Source organism: Pangasianodon hypophthalmus, chromosome 23, assembly GCF_027358585.1.
Source record: "Pangasianodon hypophthalmus isolate fPanHyp1 chromosome 23, fPanHyp1.pri, whole genome shotgun sequence".
NCBI lineage: Eukaryota > Metazoa > Chordata > Actinopteri > Siluriformes > Pangasiidae > Pangasianodon > Pangasianodon hypophthalmus.
The window spans coordinates 6,072,245-6,091,519 of record NC_069732.1 but is presented as its reverse complement, the minus strand read 5'-3'; the positions used below and the strand labels follow the sequence as shown (position 1 = coordinate 6,091,519).

The 19,275-nt window shown below is 39.5% G+C and overlaps 1 protein-coding gene across 4 annotated transcripts in view; it reads left to right on the top strand.

Moving 5' to 3' along the window:
* rapgef5a (Rap guanine nucleotide exchange factor (GEF) 5a) overlaps window positions 1-19,275 on the top strand; it is an 89,275-nt gene that overhangs the window by 15,964 nt on the left and 54,036 nt on the right. For 2 of the 4 annotated variants that reach the window (XM_026929812.3, XM_026929810.3), the window contains exons 3-5: window positions 4,640-4,746; window positions 6,945-7,066; window positions 10,016-10,178. In XM_026929812.3, coding sequence (XP_026785613.1) covers window positions 4,640-4,746; window positions 6,945-7,066; window positions 10,016-10,178 — 392 coding nt within the window. Of the gene's footprint in view, window positions 1-4,636; window positions 4,747-6,944; window positions 7,067-10,015; window positions 10,179-19,275 lie in introns of all 4 variants that reach the window. The other 2 variants (XM_026929811.3, XM_026929809.3) reach the window with 1 other exon arrangement.

The window sequence follows — 19,275 nt, the reverse complement described above, 5'->3', positions numbered from 1 at the left end:
TGAGCCTTCAAGATTCTCAGTACCGAGAAGGGAGTTATCTGCACTTGTGATGTGACTGATAAGTCCAGAATGCAATAACCAACACACCTTATACTTTATGTAATTGGTTACAAAACCATGTTATAACCTTTAAAAAGAGCTCCTCAGTAGCTTTCAAACAACACCATCCCCACGCCGCTGAGATCTAGGGTGCCAGAGAAACAGGCCACAGAGATCGGGCATTTTAGCTGAGTTTGGAACTCTATTTCTGCTACGCACCTCATTATGTTTCAGTTGATCATTTTCCCTGGGTCAGACACTGCTGATTCAATAAAATCTTTGGAGAGAATTTATAAATTTATTTATTTTTAAGATATGGTGACCCTGTAGTACATTTTGTTTACAATCTTAAACCAATGATCGTACCAATTTTTACTCTGTTTAGTTTTATACAGACAAAATGCACATTGTTTTTGCATTGTTTTATTGTGCAGAAATTTATTATACAGAAAAAAAGGAGTATTTTCTGTCATAATTTTTCTTCATTTAAATTTTGTTCAAAATATTCTGAGAATCGAATCAAATCGAATTGAATCGTGACCGGAGTATATTGTTACACTCCAGTTTCTTTTGTCTTATTTATTTCAAGAGAAAGTGAGAGTAGAGTTTAACGTTAAATGTAACTAAAAATGGATAAAAATTATAAAACGCCATTCTTTAATTATTTAAAAATGAAATAGTTTGCAAATTGCGTTGTGTAAGAGGAAGCTGCTGATACATTAAATCTGGCTCATGTTGGGCCACAACACCTAGTTGTTGATTATTTTCCTATAACAGCACACCTCTAAATATTTTATTCCTTACTTATATACCATTATGTCTTCATTCAACCTCTATTTAAACTTGTTGTAGAACCCTGAAAAGTGATGCAGCCGATTATAACAAAAGTGTTAGAATACATGTAAGTAAACTTGCTAAAACAAAAATGAGCAAAATAATAAATTAGATGTGAAACATGTAATAAATCTGTTACAAATGACAAAGAAAGTGATAAATAATAAAAATCGAACAATGTTAAATGTTATAAACATGACAGTCTGGAGGGGAAATATGTCTCCTCCCACCGTCTCCACCATGAATTCATCCGTCTGAGCTGCTGTTGAACTTAATGTGACTGACAAACTAAACTAATGAATCTCTAGTGAACAAAACAAGCAGAAAATCCATCAAATTAAATCTCTGAATCTCCCAGGAGCCGTCAGCGGGTCCTGACTTACATTCCTCACACTCGTAATGACACGCCATTCCCATTAGCTTCACTGTAGTTACTGAATAATTCATCGTACTTACTGAATAATAAGCTTTAAGATGAATTAAGTGACTAATAAGCTGAGATTTTAAGGGTTGAAGACATGGAATCGAAATCGTAATGCATTTTATTTTCCATTTTTTTCAAACAGAATTTTCTGTAAATAATTTATGAGCAGATCTTGAGTTTATCCACTGGGATTTGATTGTGTAGTGGAAAATGACGATATAAAGGTTAAACCTGTCAAAAATCAGAAGATGTTTAAAGGACATTCAAATGCCATTGTATTCTGATGGATGGTTATGAAAAAAAAAAAAACAAGAATTTTGGTCTCTTAAGTGATTTATACTGTTTCATTGTGCACAATATGACCAGGAAGATGAATTAACAAGAAAGAGAGAGAGAAAAAGAGAGAAGAAGCATGAAGAAAGAACATGGTTTAATGTGATAAAATTGTATAAAGGTTATATAAAAGCAAGATGGAGCACTACCACTAATAATACTGCTCTGCAAATATAGTTTATTCAGATAGTTACTTAAGTAAATGTAATGGAGTAAATGTAGTGTGTTACTTCCCACCAACCCTGTTCCTGGAAATTTACTTTCCTGCACAATTCTGTTTCTGTCGCACTGATGTCCCATGATCTCATTTGCCACCTTATCCCTGCCCATTTATGTCCTTCAATCCTTTCATCTTTGTTTTTTCATCTCATGAGAGATTGATTCCCATCTCTCTACTCCTATGTATCCTTTGTCATCCAAAACCCCCAAAACTGTAAAGAAATCATTTACAAATTTGTTTTAAGTGACAAAATACCAAAGAATAATTATTTGTGAACATTACAGTATAATGTGTAGCTTACAAAATATCTGTCTATATTAGTTATGAACCCATTCTGTAATTTTGTAGCACATTCTGCATTACGTAAGTAACAAACTAAAATATGAACACACAATAATAATAATAATACCATACTATATAATAATAAAAAAATACCATACATTGATTATAACAAGCTTTAACAGTTTTACATTATTCTTGAATGTTGTATAAGAAACTGTGTTATACATAAGAGCTGGAGAGAGACACAATGAAACAGAGAGAGAGAGACAGAGAGAGACACGCACACAAATAGAGAGAGAGACAAAGAGAGTCCCCCAGAAACAGACACAGAGAAAGAGACAGAAAGAGAGACATAGAGAGCGTTCGAGACCCACAGTGACAGAGACACAGAGAGAGACACAGAGAGAGACACAGAGAGAGACACAGAGAGAGACACAGAGAGAGACACAGAGAGAGACAACCAGACACAGGCACAGAGACACACAGAGACACAGAGACACACAGAGACACAGAGAGAAAGGCACAGACAGAGAGAGAGGCAGAGAGACAGAGACACAGAGAGACAGAGACAGAGAGAAAAGCACAGGCAGAGAGACAGACAGACAGAGACAGACAGACAGAGACAGACAGACAGAGACAGACAGACAGAGAGGCAGAGAGAAAGGCACAGGCAGAGAGACAGACAGAGAGAGAGGCAGAGAGACAGAAACAAACTCAGAGAATCAGGAGGAAATGACTGACGGTTGAACAATTTGATTAACAAAATAAGCACGTGTTTATTAGGTCAAATCCGTGATAACTCTTCACTTTTGCTTTTTTTCTCGGTCATGCGTATTTGTGTGTAGTCATCCCTTCATCACACACATCACATGATCAGCGTGAACATAGACACTGGGTCACGGATGATGTAACACTCAGTGTGTGCGAATGCTGCAGCTGATGTCACTGGGTCGTATGAATTACAGTTTGCATATGAAGCAAACTTCCTGGGAAAAAAAACACACACACACACACACACACACACACACAAAGATCAAGACTGAGTGAAACTTCCTGCACAGGTTTATATGTGGATGTATAAAGGTCAAAGACGAAACATGTCCTATTTGCATAAATATGCATAGATATTACATGATATCACTCTAATCTTTCTTTTCTCTTTTCTTCTAAAAATCAAATTAAGTTAATCAGAATGCAAATAAATCTCTATCGCTTATTTTTTTTTTTTCAGAATATTACATTTTACCAATGAACCATATTATATAAGGTATAAAGAAAAATATACCTTATATTTTGGAGTACGTCATGAAGTGTTTTATTGCTATTATGCCACAGCAATTAGCTAACCATTACAAATTTCTATTTAATGAAGAAAGGCATGTCATACTTTTTATCCATTTATTGGTATGTTAAATGTTGTGGAACATTTGTGAAATAAGTTTGTTATAGCTTACATTATAACACCTATAAACGGTCATCAAACTGTCTTTTCTGCCTCTTTTGAAATTAATAAGACAAAACAAGTACCACTTGGTACTGAGAGACTGAGAAGCCGTCCACCCTGAAGACTTTGCCAGAACTGTTTTACAAAATCCTGACGCCGGAGACTCCTTCCATAAGTGTTTAACCATATGGTAGAAACCATATGGTATTAGAACAAGCATATTAATATAAACCTGTGATTTGCCCTGCAGCTAGAACGACTGTCAGAGCTGCTGTTGTAGAAAATTAATCTCCCTCTGACCAATCAGATTTGAAATTTGACTGCACTGTGGTATAATTTGTATTATCAGGCATATTATGTAATTATTTTTCTCTGGTTTGTTACATTAAAAAATCTTAAGCAGGATATAAACATCTACAGTGTAAAATTATCCAACATGAAATATTTAAAAAAAAACCAAAACATTTCAATGTTTATACCTCTGTGGCATATTTTCAGGAAAAAAAATCACATTTTCTATTTTCTTTGCTGTTTTCTAAAATTGTCTTTGACCTAAATGAAGTCTATTGTAATTAATTTCAGTATTTTTATTGGCTAAAGATGAGAGATTTCTTTTTATTTATTTATTTTTTTGGAATAAAAGCCTTTGCATTTTACAGAAAATGATTAATATATATGTGATATTCTTTTCTTACCTTCTTCTTCTTCTGTTGTCTTATGAAGGTGTTTAAAGGGAAGAATTATTATACATTAATGGATAAAGAAAGTTTATGGAACAACATTTTCATACAGAACAACAGAGAGCATTATAATGCTAATATTAAGTGTTTTTTTAAAAAAAAACTCACAATAAGAGTACAAGTTCATTGTCTTTGGTATGTTTTTAAGAATATTATATTAATTCAGCTCTTTTGAAACCCCTGTTTGTCCTTGACCCATTTATGAATGTGTGCTTTGCATCATACATCACCCTCTCTCTTTTACTTACACACACAGACACACACACATTTTACAAAAGCTCTCTCTCCCTCTCTCTCTCTCTCTCGCTCTCTCTTTTTAGCAGTCATGCTCTCAGAGTTTTCCGTGCGCAGGCCGCGCACTGAGAAACGCATTCCTGTCCCACGGCCCGTATCCAGCCAAAGACAAGATCCACTTGGCACGGATCATCAGGTGAGCGGATGTGTGTCTTGACGTGTTCATGTTGCTGTGTAGTGAAAACAGATCACCCTGTACGAGTGACTTTGACGTGTATAGCTGTAGTGACTCCGGCAACTGAACATAAAATCCTGTAGCACCAGTTCAGCCGTAAATCGAATAAAACAAATGAGTCATTTTTCAACGGAAGACAAATAAACAAATCTGCAATGGATTGTGCTGTACAATAATGCGCTACTCAGAGGCTCAATGCAGTCATGCACATGAGCACATCAATTAGTAGTAAATTACTCAATATTTCAGCTACATAAATATAACACAGGCATGCAAGTGTTTTCATAATTTAATAACAATACCAGGCAGCGGATTGAATCAAATTTGCATGTAGATGTAATCAAATATTGACAAGCCTTTCATTTTGCATTGTAACAGACACTGAAGATTAGCAGCAGCACTACACAATGAGTTTGATTTGCATAAACAGTAAAAGGTGAATTTTTCAATGAAACTTTACAACAGTGTTTTCAGCAGTCTTTTCTTTTTCACACAAGAATACGTTTATTTAAACCAGAGGTGTAGCTAGTCATAATGTTTTTCCATTTATTGGTATGATTAATGTTGTGGAATATTCGTGAAACAAGTTTATAGTATAGTATATCCATAACAAAGTATAGCCATAGTTTTGAAACTGAAAAGCCGTCCATCCTGAAGACTTTGCCAGAACAGTTTTACACTGGAGACTCCTTCCATAAGTGTTACATAAACATCTCCTGACTGAAAAGCTTTCTTAGGTTTGTTGGGTTTTAATCTGTGTATTATTAGATTTAGATTATGCAGAGGGTTCGCTATACACGTCCCTGTGTAAGTTGTTACTATAGAAACAATAAGGTATTAGAACAAGCACATTAATATAAACCTGTGATTTGGAACGACTGTCAGAGCTGCTGTTATAGAAAATGAATCACCCTCTGACCAATCAGATTTGAAATTTGACTGCACTGTGGTATAAGATGCATATTATGTAATTTATTTTTCTCTGTTTTGTTACATTAAAAAAATACATCTTAAGCAGGATATAAACATCTCCAGTGTAAAATTGTCCAACACTGAATGTTTAAAAGAACATTTTTAATGTTTTAAATCTCTGTGGCATATTTTTGGGGAAAAAAAAATCACATTTTCTATTTTCTTTGCTGTTTCAAAAATGGTCTTTGTCCTAAATTCATTATAAATTAAACTGTCAGAACTGTTATAGAAAATTAATCACAGGTTTGAACTGAAACACAGAAACACCAGTGTGAGTCAAATGAGCTTAAAAGTGCGACATAAATTAAAATTGAATTGAATTTTTTCTACAGGAATCAGCATCGTTAAGCGCTGAAACACTTGCGTTGAACGAAATGGAGATTATGTTGAAAAATGATGCACTATTTGCAATAAACAAGGGCAAAAAAAATAAAGGTTTTCATTTGATGTATTTTCCAGTTCCAAATGGCTACTCAGGGATAATTAACATCATAACCTGTGCTGTATGTGTGTTATATATACATTTTATGTACGTCACTATAACACAAATACTGCCCAAAACAATATTATTTAATGTCAAATAGCATGTTTTGGCAGCAATCGTGCCATGGTGATGTTCATAAAAGGTCAATGGAGTTATTATATTTACAAATCCACCAAGATTTAACAGCCCCAAACTTTGAATGAACACGTCCCATAGCTTGTGTAATTACATTTTATAGGCCGCCAGCTGGTGAGAAACAGGTTCATGCATTTTTTTCCTGTTTCTGTTCCCATTCCCATGTAGCGAGCTAAACGCCAGCTTGCTACATTCTGAGCTCTGGGATGTTGAGGTGACGGGTGACGAAGTACCTCAGGTTTTACTACAGGAGGAGAAAACGAAACGTAGATTTGGATTTATAAGATAAAATGTCATTTCCTCCTATAGTATTTTATTGGTTGACAATAGTACACACACACACACACACACACACACACACACTGGTGATATTGTTAGATATCAATATCAATAGATATTTAACAATATCACCAGTGTGTGTGTGTGTGTGTGTGTGTGTGTGTATGTATAAGTGGGAGAAACATGTTCAGCTATACCACTGATGATTTGACGCAGTGGCAGATGGAGCAGTACATCTTCCTGTGTGTGAGACAGTGACGTGTGTGTGTGTGTGTGTTTTCACCCGCAGGAGGAGTTATGTAGGTGTGGAGCTGGTGCAGTGGCTGCTGGAGCAGTGTGTGTTTGTCCAGTGCAGGATGATGGCAGCGCGGGTTTGGCAGGTGCTGCTGGAGCTCGGCATTCTGCACTCAGGTAACTCACCTTAAAGCTGGCTAAATGCCAACCTGTTAGCCTTAATGCTAGTCTGGCTTGTAGCCCTTCCTGAAGCGAAACTGTTGTCATGGGGATGATGCATAGCAACCGTCATAGCTACATCTACACACGTGTTTAATACACACTACATGCATGACAGCACGAGGTTATTATTTTTTGAGTAACATCAGTGTTTAGCTAGCAAACCTAGCTGGTGAGTTTTAGCATATGTATGGAAATGCAGGTTATTCAATAAGAAAAATGAGTAATAGTTAATTAATCTGGTGCATTTAACAGTGCATTAAGTAAAATTTATCAAGATTAGGTCTCTAACAGTGAGGTGAGTGGAGTTGACTAAGATTTGAATAACTTTTTAACTTCTCGAGCCCACCCATGTACACAAAGTTCCACCCCCAGAAACTACAGTGGTTCAACTAGAGTTAGCATGCTACCTAGAGTTAGCTTTAGCAAGGACCATGCTGTGCTTGAATGCCAAGTTATAACAATATAAACATGTGAAAGTATCTCATTCTTATTTATGAGAATGGTCAAGAGTGCCTTCGCTGTCCTGTTTCCTGTTTCATTTTGTTCTGAAGTTTTATGAGCTTTAAGTGCCGGTCTTAGCATAGTTAGCATTGTTAGCAAAACTTGAAAGCCAAATTGTAACACTATAAACATGCAAAATTTGGCCCATATTGATTCATGAGAATGGTCTTTGCTGTACTGTCACTGTAATTTAAAAGAAATACTTGAATTGTTACATAAAGCAGGCAGTTCAAAATTCAAAGTTTTATACAGATTGCATTTATATACCTGTCCAGGAGCATTGTTGCTAATTCTGTGTCGAGTTTCATCCTCTGCACCAATAAAAATTACTCCATCATGGGAAAAGTGCTGGCAATGTTTATTCTGGTTTTACTGTGTTTAAAGCACAACATGTTTTTTTGCTCACATGAGAATTATTTGGCTGTGCTGGGTGCTTGCCGATTTCAGCCATATTTTTTCTTTCAGAACAGACTGAAATGAAGGCAGAGTAAAGCGGTGTTGGTGAGCATCTATTTAATGACAGGAGGACAGGAGACCCATGTAAACACAAACGAGTATTCTGAACTGTAACACAGTTTTTCAAACAGGATTTCTCAGCCACATAATACACTAATTTTTATCATGTTCTACATGCTGTATATATACAAGCAAGTAATAAAAAACTGCCTGTTGCTCCTTTATCTGCTACAGCACGATGGCAAAAAATTTATAGAAATTGCACTCTGTTGAGTTTCTCAAAACACTGCTCTTGTTGCTGGCGTTAACCCAACCTTCCATTACTGCTCCTTTAAATCATGGAGAATCCAGACTGTCTTCCTTTTATGAATTATAGAATTATAGAATTACTCCTCACCTGTTTCCTCGCCTGTTTGTTAGCTTTCCTCATCACCTTTCTGGCTTTTTAATTTTGCAGAGTGTTCCACACCACTGGGCTTTTTTCAGTGACCTATTGATTCCAACTTCATCATTACACTGTGTTCAGAGCTAAATCAGCAGTCCCTGTGCTAGCTCATTATATACCATTATGTTCTTCTCTCAGGCAATTGACTCTGCTCATGACGCCCAACCAGCTGTGACGTGTTAGCATCATCTGATTAAACATTACTTTAATAATGCAAACAGATCCATGTGCTAAACTTGTGTAATGCGCTGTACTCTGCTCACTTAATTCAAACTGGTATTCCAGTGGAAAAAACGGGGCTCGATTAAAATAATAAAAAATAAATAAATAAAAATGGGAGAAGCAGCAGTTTTTACTCAGAGAAGTGATTTCTTGTCGCAATATAAATTTTGCAATATTTTCAAACATCATTTTCAAACCCCTCAATACCATTTATGTCTGTTTTAATGCCAGTCATAACTTGTGTTACATTTAGTACAAGTACAATTACTTGTCCCCACCCCCAAGCCTTAGGGGTTTCCAGATCAGCAGCATTTTGGTGCTGAAACCAATTTTTTTCAGTTGCGACTCAAGAACATTTCCAGATTGTCAGTGAAAAATGGCTACAGGCTCTCTCCTAAATCACACCAGGACTTCCTATAGTTGCCTGACTTTTTTTTCTATGTTGTCAAAGAAAATACCGTAGCAAGGTGAAAGTGAGAATATATCTTAAGAGAGGGAATACAAACACTTACATCAGAGCTCTTCAGCTGTTTCAGATTCTGGTCAACACTCCAAGATGGATTTTTTCCATCTTCACACTTAAATGCGACATTCCTCAGCTCCAGAGCCGCTACGCCACAGGCTGTAGAGTTAGCAACAGAGAGACCAACATTCTGTTTTCAGCCTATCACGTGTGAGTTTTGGGCTCAGCATCTTCACAGGTTCTTCAGTGGTTCTTCAAGGGTTTTTTTAAGGGGTTGTTATTGGATAATGGCATTCTTAAAAGCATTCTGCTTCGTACACTTTATGATACAAAACACTCTGAATGGTACATCAGTATCATACAACCTCACTGCAAAAAAAAAAAAAAAAAAAGACATCAGCAAGTGAAAATGTCTTGAATATAGTCAAATTTATGTAATATTTCCTATTATAAGATTACAGTGAACCAAATGTAACATTATGAAACCTACATCTAGACATTTTTACTAATTCCAAGCTTGAACTCATCTTGTGCTATTGGCAGATCTTTTTTCTAACGTTAAGCATTTATTTGTAGAAAGAAGCAAAATTATCTGACAACAGAATAAGAAAAACAGGCTGAGCAATATTTTATTTCCTTCACAATAATCTCAATACAAAATATTAGATAAATTTGTCATATTCAAGATACTTTCACCTGCTAAGATATAAATTTTTTGCATAGGGACAAGCAAGGAGTGTAATAAATATCCAAATCCGTGTCATTTTCAGTGCACGGTATTTATTCTGGTGTCTCTGACTTCCCCTGTGCTGTGTAGTGGACCAGCGAGTGGTGTTCGAAGACTCCAACACGTACTACCAGTTCTCGTTCGAGGAGTGTGATGCGCAGGGTTGTGAGTTTCGCTCGGAGGAGGAGTGGCAGAACGGAGTCAGACTGCTCATGCAGCTTGTCCCCTACGTCCAGTTCAGGGTGGTCAGTCCGTAAGTACACACACACACACACACACACACACACACACACACAGAGCTTAGTACCTCTGTACACTGCATCTTAGCAAGTGTAAATATCTTGAATAAGGGCAAATTTATCTAGTAAAAATTAAATTATCTAGTATTATTTATCTAGTATTAAATAATTATTAATTAAATATAATATTATTCTGCCTGTTTTTAGACACTTTTTTGTTTTTAGACAATTAAATGCTTAAAATGAGAAAAATGATCTGCTAATAGAAACAAAACTATTTTAAGCTTGACATTAGTAAAAATATTTCAGGTTAATAATCATATATTTGGTTTATTGTAATCTATAATACGAAATACTCGATAAATTTCCCTATATTAAAAATATTTTCTATTTTTTTTTTTTTTTGTATTGTATTGCCCTAAATGTCTTTCTATCTGTAACCCATAACACATGACCTGTGATCTGCTAATGTCAGCCTTCTAGAAATATCCTCTAGAAATAAAAGATTTGAAGCCTCCTTTTGTTACTGCGTTTCAAATCTGTGAAACTCAATACCACCAAGTCAAGCTTTTAAAAGCATTAGAAAATCTTTGTACTTCCTATATTTTGGTATTTTTATTTTTAATTTATCTTCATTATTTTCATTTTAATTCTACATAAAGTTCTTTGATTTTTTTTTTTACTTTAGATTATTTTGAGCTACCAAGTGTTTATAGTGATAATAATAATAATAATAATAATACTTTTTTTATGAGATCCTGTTTACATTTCTTTGTTTCCTGCATCTTGTATTTGGATTGTGTCCTGATAAGATTTTATCACAGTGTAGTTACACTTGCAGGTTAACTGGATTGAAATCTAATTGCTGCACTGCATATAATATGCAAATCAGCTCATAATATTACATAATACAGTCAGTGTCCTGTGTTGATCCTTTTCCCCCCTAGTTGCTGTATAGGAAAGGTTTTGCCGCATGGATAATTGTCGACTTTGGTGGAGAAAATGCTGCTTAGACCGTTAAATCTGCTAAATGTGTACCCAAGCTCTCTTTATTAAACACTACGACACAGAGTGAACAGGGAACACTGCATAGATCAATTTGGGCACTAAATTTGGGCAATAAAGTGAACAGTGGGACAGATCCAGCTGGAATGGCTTGAATGCATATGGTTGTGTTTCATTTTACATGCGGATGTTTGTGATTCCGGATGTTAAGGTGAAGGAGCTTCCTAAAGTTCTCAGGGACAACATTATTAAACAACACTTCAATGGAAAACGCTACAGAGTCATAGATCATAAACATCCCTGTCAGAACAACTGGTTCGATAATATGCAGGTGGAAAGTTCATGGAAGTACAATTAATCGTCCCCGGACAGGTGCACCGTACAAGATTTCACAACATGCTCTCAGGCTAATGATAAGGAAGCGAAGAGAGAAGCGAACAGAGCTGCAGGACGACCTGAAAGCAGCAGGAACAGCATTTACACAGAGAACAGTATCTCCGATACAATCATCTCCGTTCCTACATCCCACACAACACTAGAAAAGAAGCACAGACATGTGCGACTAAAAGCAAAACCCTAATTATATCTTAATGTAGATGTCTTGATTTGGGTGTCAATTTGGGTGTCAGAATACTTTTTTTAATGCTTATGAACAAATGCGTCTTTGTTCATCTTTATAAGTACAAAGTCAAAAAACATTGTGTGCAGATTTGAAGTGGATATCTGCACTGGAAGAAAATAAAATAGCAAAAAAACAAAAGTGTCCGAACACATTTTGTCCCCCTCACTGTATTTAGTGATCTAAATATTGGCAAGAAGTGCCATTTATTCTTCACACAGATAGATAGATAATATTAAGATCACGAGTGGCGTCTGTACAAATCACTAATTAGCAATTAGAGCAATTTTATGCATAGATGTGTGTGTTCTATAATTAGTGTATGGTGGATTTGATTTTGAGGTCCTGATTGTTGTGTTGACACTCTTACAGCATCCGGCTATATAAAGTGTATTTAAATCCACTTAAAATCTGTTTTAGGAGCGTTTACATCTGCATTGTTATGGCAATAATCCCTATCCAGATTTCTTCCCCATTCTCATTCCTCATTTGATACTCAAAAATGCATGAAAGTGTAAACCGGGTTATAAGCAGAAATAATGACACTCACAGTACATCCATGCGAAATGGAAATGACAAACAGGAGAAATGACTCATCTCTCTCTCTTTTTTTTTTTAGCCTGTTCAGGAATGTGTAAATGTTTCTGCAGATTTTGAAAAAACCAACTGAGAAAAGAAAATCATACAGAAGAAAGAAGGGAAAGCTGGGAGAAAAAAACACACAATCATATACTTTTCTAATTCACTGACAGGATAAAGCAAAAATCACCTTGTTATATTGATAATATTTGAAAAATACACACACACACACACACACACACACACACACACAAGGACACATGGACACACAGTGAGGTGTGAACACAAACACTTTCACATTATTATGTTAGATTAAGGAGATGCTTTCCCAAGTGTGACCTTGTACTGGACACAAGCCCATGCGGTGTGTTTGCAGTCGCCTAATGATTTACCGCGGCTGGATGTAGGTCAGTGTGTGACGTCATCCTCAGACAGAGCTGTCTGTCCTTCACTGGTCTCAGATCAGCCTGTTGTCCACTCTGTTTTCAGAGCTGGACTAACAACCACGCTAACTCATAAATATTTTGAATGAAGTCAACTTTTTGTAGTATTATCTAATATCTAATTATTAGATTATCATAAAACATAAGCTGATTAATCCTAGAGTATTTCTGGAGTATAAAAATACTAGTTTTACTAATAAGTTTCAAAGGTCTTATTATATCAGCACGTAATTTTATTTATTTCAAGTGATTATTCCTAGAAAGAAGCAAAATGATCAGTCATAAGTTGTACGATTTTCACCCCAGTGCACACACATACAAATACAGACACACATCCCCCCCCCCCCCCCCTTCTTGTGTATGACGTGACTGTTTTATTTCCACACTCAGTTTGTGAACCCTCAGTGATATTTACACCTTCCTGAACATGCTGAAAGAGGTGTGATGAGTGATTCCACCAGTTTCTTTCTCATTTTCATTTTCTAATGATGACACTCGCAGATTTACTGGGTGTGTCACTGGGTGAATTTAGCTGTATCGTGCGTCTGTACAAGAAGCGTATTTTCAATATATATTCTTTTTATTTTATTGTAGGGAATGTGAGTGCGTGTGTGTGTATGTGTGTGTATCATGAAAACTCCAGTCCTGTGGGTAGTGTTAGAACATGCCATGCTACTGGTAGCTGAACTGAAAAGCTCAAAAATAGAGAGAGAGAGAGAGAGAGAGGGAGAGGGTGAGAAATGTATTTAAGGAGGGAGGATGAGAGAGGTATGTAGGGAGAATGGGCAGGTGAGGTGTGTATAAAGAGTAGAGAGAGAGACTGGGGTGAAAGAGGTGGGGAGAGAGGGAGGTATATAAGCAGAGAGGGGCAAGTGAGGTGTGTGTATATACAGAGTGGGGTGAGAAGAAGTGGAGAGAAGGTGAAAGAGGTATATAGGAAGAAAGGTAGGGAGTGAGAGGGTGGGCGAGCGAGGTAGAGAAAGAGGGGGAGAGAGGTGAGTGAGGTATATAATGAGTATGGGGAGAGAGAGAGGGAGAGAGAGACAGAGGTATATGGGAGAGTGGAGCGAGTGAGGTATATAATGAGTATGGGGGAGAGAGGGAGAGAGAGGGAGGTGGTGGGAGTGGTAGAGACAGCGTGAAAGAGAGGGAGCGAGAGATAGAGAGAGAGAGAGAGAGAGAAGGATAGTGAGAGTGGGAGAGACAGTGAAAGAGAGGGTGAGAGGTATTGAGAGAAAGAGAGAGAGAGGTGATAGGAGTGGTAGAGACAGAGTGAAAGAGACACCCTCTCTTTCACTCTGTCTCTCTCATTCTAGAGGGTGAGAGGTATTGAGAGAGAGAAAGAAAGAGAGAGGTGGTGGGAGTGGTAGAGACAGAGTGAAAGATAGGGTGAGAGAGAGAGAGGTGGTGAGAGTGGTAGAGACAGAGTGAAAGATAGTGTGTGAGAGAGAGAGAGAGGTGGTGGGAGTGGTAGAGACAGAGTGAAAGATAGTGTGTGAGAGTGTGTGAGAGTGAGAGAGAGAGGTGGTGGGAGTGGTAGAGACAGAGTGAAAGATAGGGTGAGAGAGAGAGAGGTGGTGGGAGTGGTAGAGACAGAGTGAAAGATAGGGTGAGAGAGAGAGGTGGTGAGAGTGGTAGAGACAGAGTGAAAGATAGGGTGAGAGAGAGAGAGAGAGAGAGAGAGGTGGTGAGAGTGGTAGAGACAGAGTGAAAGATAGGGTGAGAGAGAGAGAGAGAGAGAGAGCTGGTGGGAGTGGTAGAGACAGAGTGAAAGATAGTGTGTGTGAGAGAGAGAGAGAGGTGGTGGGAGTGGTAGAGACAGAGTGAAAGATAGGGTGAGAGAGAGAGAGGTTGTGGGAGTGGTAGAGACAGAGTGAAAGATAGGGTGAGAGAGAGAGAGGTGGTGGGAGTGGTAGAGACAGAGTGAAAGATAGGGTGAGAGAGAGAGAGGTGGTGGGAGTGGTAGAGACAGAGTGAAAGATAGGGTGAGAGAGAGAGAGAGGTGGTGGGAGTGGTAGAGACAGAGTGAAAGATAGGGTGAGAGAGAGAGAGAGAGAGAGAGAGAGGTGGTGAGAGTGGTAGAGACAGAGTGAAAGATAGGGTGAGAGAGAGAGAGGTGGTGGGAGTGGTAGAGACAGAGTGAAAGATAGGGTGAGAGAGAGAGGTGGTGAGAGTGGTAGAGACAGAGTGAAAGATAGGGTGAGATAGGGAGAGAGTGTGAGGTGGTGTGCGTGGCAGAAACAGAGTGAAAGAGAGGGTGAGATAGGGAGGGAGAGAGAGGGAGAGAGAGAGAGAGAGAGAGGATATTAGAGCTGTCAGTCTCTGCATCAGTCCAGGAGTTCACTTATCACAGACGCACAGCACACACTTGCTACACAATAAATATATTTGGAGTTTTACTGTCAGCTGAAATCGCCATGGCGATTAGAGAAGGTGGTAACCCTGTTTGTAGTGCTGTAGAGAAAAGGACAAAGCGACTGATGTATTTGTGGTGAATCTGCACGCTGTTGTGCTCATTTTGTTGTGTTGTGCATCTGTCTGCTGCAGGAATGTGTGTAAATACAGAAAAAAGAAATGATCAATGAAAGATTCTCTCTCTCACATGGTTTCTCCAACAGTCCCTCTCATTGTCTTTCTCTTCTCCTTCACTGTTTTTTTTTGTTGTCTTTCTCATCTTTTTTGCTGTCTCTCTATGTATGCCTCATCTTTCTCTTCTTTCATTGTCTCTCTCGCCGCCTCACTCTCTCATCTTTCTTGCTGTTTCTCTCATTGTCTCTCTCACTGTCTCTCTCTGTCATTTTTCTTGCTGTCTCTTTCACCGTCTGTCTCATTGTCTCTCATCTTTCTCTTCTCTTTCACTGTGTCTCTCACTGCCTCAAGTCTTTCTTGTCCATTTCGCTGCCATCTCATTGTCTCTCTTGCTGTTTGCCTTGTTGTCTCTCATCTTTCTCATCTTTTTCACTGTCTATCTTGTCTCTATTATCGTCCCTCTCACTGTCTCGCTTGTATATTTTGCTGTCTCTCTCACTGTCACTCTCTCTCTCTCTTACTCCTTCACTAGTCTTCCTCACTGCCTTTCTCTCTCTCTCTCTTACTCCTTCACTGGTCTTCCTCACTGCCTTTCTCTCTCTCTTTCTTACTCCTTCACCAGTCTTCCTCACTGTCTCCCTCTGTCTTAGTAACTCTGTCTCTCAAACCGCCTCTGCTTTTTTATGTCTACCTCTCACTTGCATTTTTCTCTTTGTACTTCTTTCTTTCTTTATTTCTTTCTAGCACAGAATGAAATGAGAGCCGCATGATTTCTTTTCCAATTTGTGATTTCGAATTTTGAGCAGTATTTTATTACTTGTGCCTGTTAAGTCACCACCTGAGCCTTGCTGCAGTGGAGCGCTCTATATTTCTTTCTTTCTCCACCCCCACATACCTATTCTCTTTCCCTCTCCTTCATCTCCCACCTCTTGCTCTCTCTTTATCTCTCTGCCTCTTTGTCCTCAGGGCGTGGGGTGTGTGGGCGGGGCTGCAGGGACGAGTGGGCTGCAGGTTAAACATGTTAAAGGAGCACTAGGAGAGAAGAGCTGAACCGGTCTCTCTTTTCTGTTATTACTGTTGATAATGTCAACTAAACTTTTAGTATTTTATCTGTAAACACACACAGCACCACTGTAACGTGCCCTGAGACAGAGATAGGCTCAGGGATGGGGACAATGACATAAAACACTACAGAGACCGTCTCAGGGATGAGGACAATGGCAAAAGCACTACAGAATCAGGGACTGGGACAATGGCACACAGCACTACAGAATCAGGGACTGGGACAGTGGCACACAGCACTACAGAATCAGGGACTGGGACAATGGCACACAGCACTACAGAATCAGGGACGGGGACAATGGCACACAGCACTACAGAATCAGGGATGGGGACGGGGACAATGGCACACAGCACTACAGAATCAGGGATGGGGACGGGGACAATGGCACACAGCACTACAGAATCAGGGATGGGGACGGGGACAATGGCACACAGCACTACAGAATCAGGGACGGGGACAATGGCACACAGCACTGCACTGTCAGGGACAGGGATGGGGAAAATGGCACACAGCACTACAGAATCAGGGGGACAATGGCACACAGCACTACAGAATCAGGGACAGGGACAGTGGCACACAGCACTACAGAGTCAAGGACAAGGACAATAGCACAGGCACTATAGAATCAGGGATGGGAACAATGGCACACAGCACTACAGAGTCAGGGACAGGGACAGGGACAATGGCGCACAGCACTACAGAATCAGGGACAGGGACAGGGACAATGGCGCACAGCACTACAGAATCAGGGACAGGGACAATGGCGCACAGCACTACAGAATCAGGGACAGGGACAGGGACAATGGCGCACAGCACTACAGTGTCAGGGACAGGGACAATGGCTCACAGCACTACAGTGTCAGGGACGGAGACAATAGCACAGGCACTATAGAATCAGGGACAGGAACAATGGCACACAGCACTACAGAGTCAGGGACAGGGACAGTGGCACACAGCACTACAGAGTCAGGGACCGGGACAATGGCACACAGCACTACAGAGTCAGGGACAGGGACAGTGGCACACAGCACTACAGAGTCAGGGACAGGAACAATGGCACACAGCACTACAGAGTCAGGGACAGGGACAGTGGCACACAGCACTACAGAGTCAGGGACAGGGACAATGGCACACAGCACTACAGAGTCAGGGACTGGGACAATGGCACACAGCACTACAGAGTCAGGGACAGGGACAGTGGCACACGGCACTACAGAGACAGGGACGGGGACAATGGCACACAGCACTACAGAGACAGGGACAGGGACAATGGCACACAGCACTACAGAATCAGGGACAGGGACAATGGCACACAGCACTACAGAATCAGGGACGGGGACAATGGCACACAGCACTACAGAGACAGGGACAGGGACAATGGCACACAGCACTACAGAGTCAGGGATGGGGACAATAGAACAGGCACTATAGAATCAGGGACGGGGACAATGGCGCACAGCACTACAGAGTCAGGGACGGGGACAATAGAACAGGCACTATAGAATCAGGGACGGGGACAATAGAACAGGCACTATAGAATCAGGAACGGGGACAACAGCACACAGAACCACAGCAACAGTACTGGAGTACAGACAGTAATATAAAACATTAGTTTTAGGATATGAAGTGGTTTTAAATGCAGAAGCAGAGCTCAGTGTGACTCTACTGCAGTAGAGTGGAGTAAATAAAGCTGTGAGAGACGGCAACATTCTGCTAGTGTCTATTTTCTTTCTTTCTTTCTTTCTTTGTCCTTCCTGGTCTCTTCTTTTCTGTTCTATGTATGCATCTGTCTGTCTCTCTGTCTGTCTCTCTGTCTGTCTCTCTGTCTGTCGTCTCATCTTCATTTCTTTCCTTTCACTTCCATTCTTTGTTCCTTTCATTTTCCTTCCTTCTCTGATTATTTCTCTATATTTCAGTAATTCATTCCTTATACCTGTAATTTTGTTCTGTCTTTCTTTCTTCTTTCCTTCTTTCTAATCTAATTTTATACAGTTATAATTTTTTCTGTCTTTTACACACTGTAGGTGATTTTCAGTGTGTTAGTGTGTAGACACTCAGTTGGCGAAAGAGGCTTGTCTTTGTCTCCTGAGATGCAAATACTTAGTAACAGCTGTTAGAATAAACATCTCGCGGTCAGAGTTCAGATCTTTTTTCAGACAACTACAAGAATGAGGATGAAGGGAAAGTGCAGAGAGCCTCGGAATCGCTACAGTGTGATGTGTGTAGAGCAGAAAAGCTGAAAGTCATCCTGTTATCTGATGTTTATTTAATAACATCACATTACTGGAAATATCTGTAGTTCACACATCCTACCTGTGCTGCTGCAGTGTTTATTTTTAATTCTGCTCGGGAGATCTGGTATTGCCTGCAGTTCACATGAATTGCCTTGCATGTATTTTTATCTGAAATTATGGAGGGAAAGCGACACCCGGCTTGGTCGATGTGATCCTCGTCATTGTGTCCTGACAGCACATCTGTGTCCGCGGGCTGCACGGCGAGCCGGGAATAGACACGTCCAATGTGAGCAGGGAATTTTGATGGGGTTGAGGGAAGACGGGATGCGCCAGCGCCTGTAATTTCACCCTGACAGAATTGAACGTGACACGCAGCGGACCGTGTGACACCAGCCGTCCAATCCGGGCCTCCTTCCCCGACCTTACACTAACTGTCAATCAGACTCGTAGGATTGGATTCTGCTCATTTCATCTCTGTGTGCTGACAGAGTTAGAAAAAGTTCACGCTGGAGAATTTAAATAAATCAGGATCGGGTCAGTTGGAGGGATGGAGAGTTTTCTTTGGGTTGTTTTTTTTTTTGCTGCTTGTATGTAAATAGTTTCTTCAGTTTCCTGGAGCTGTGTGAACTTATGCTTTCT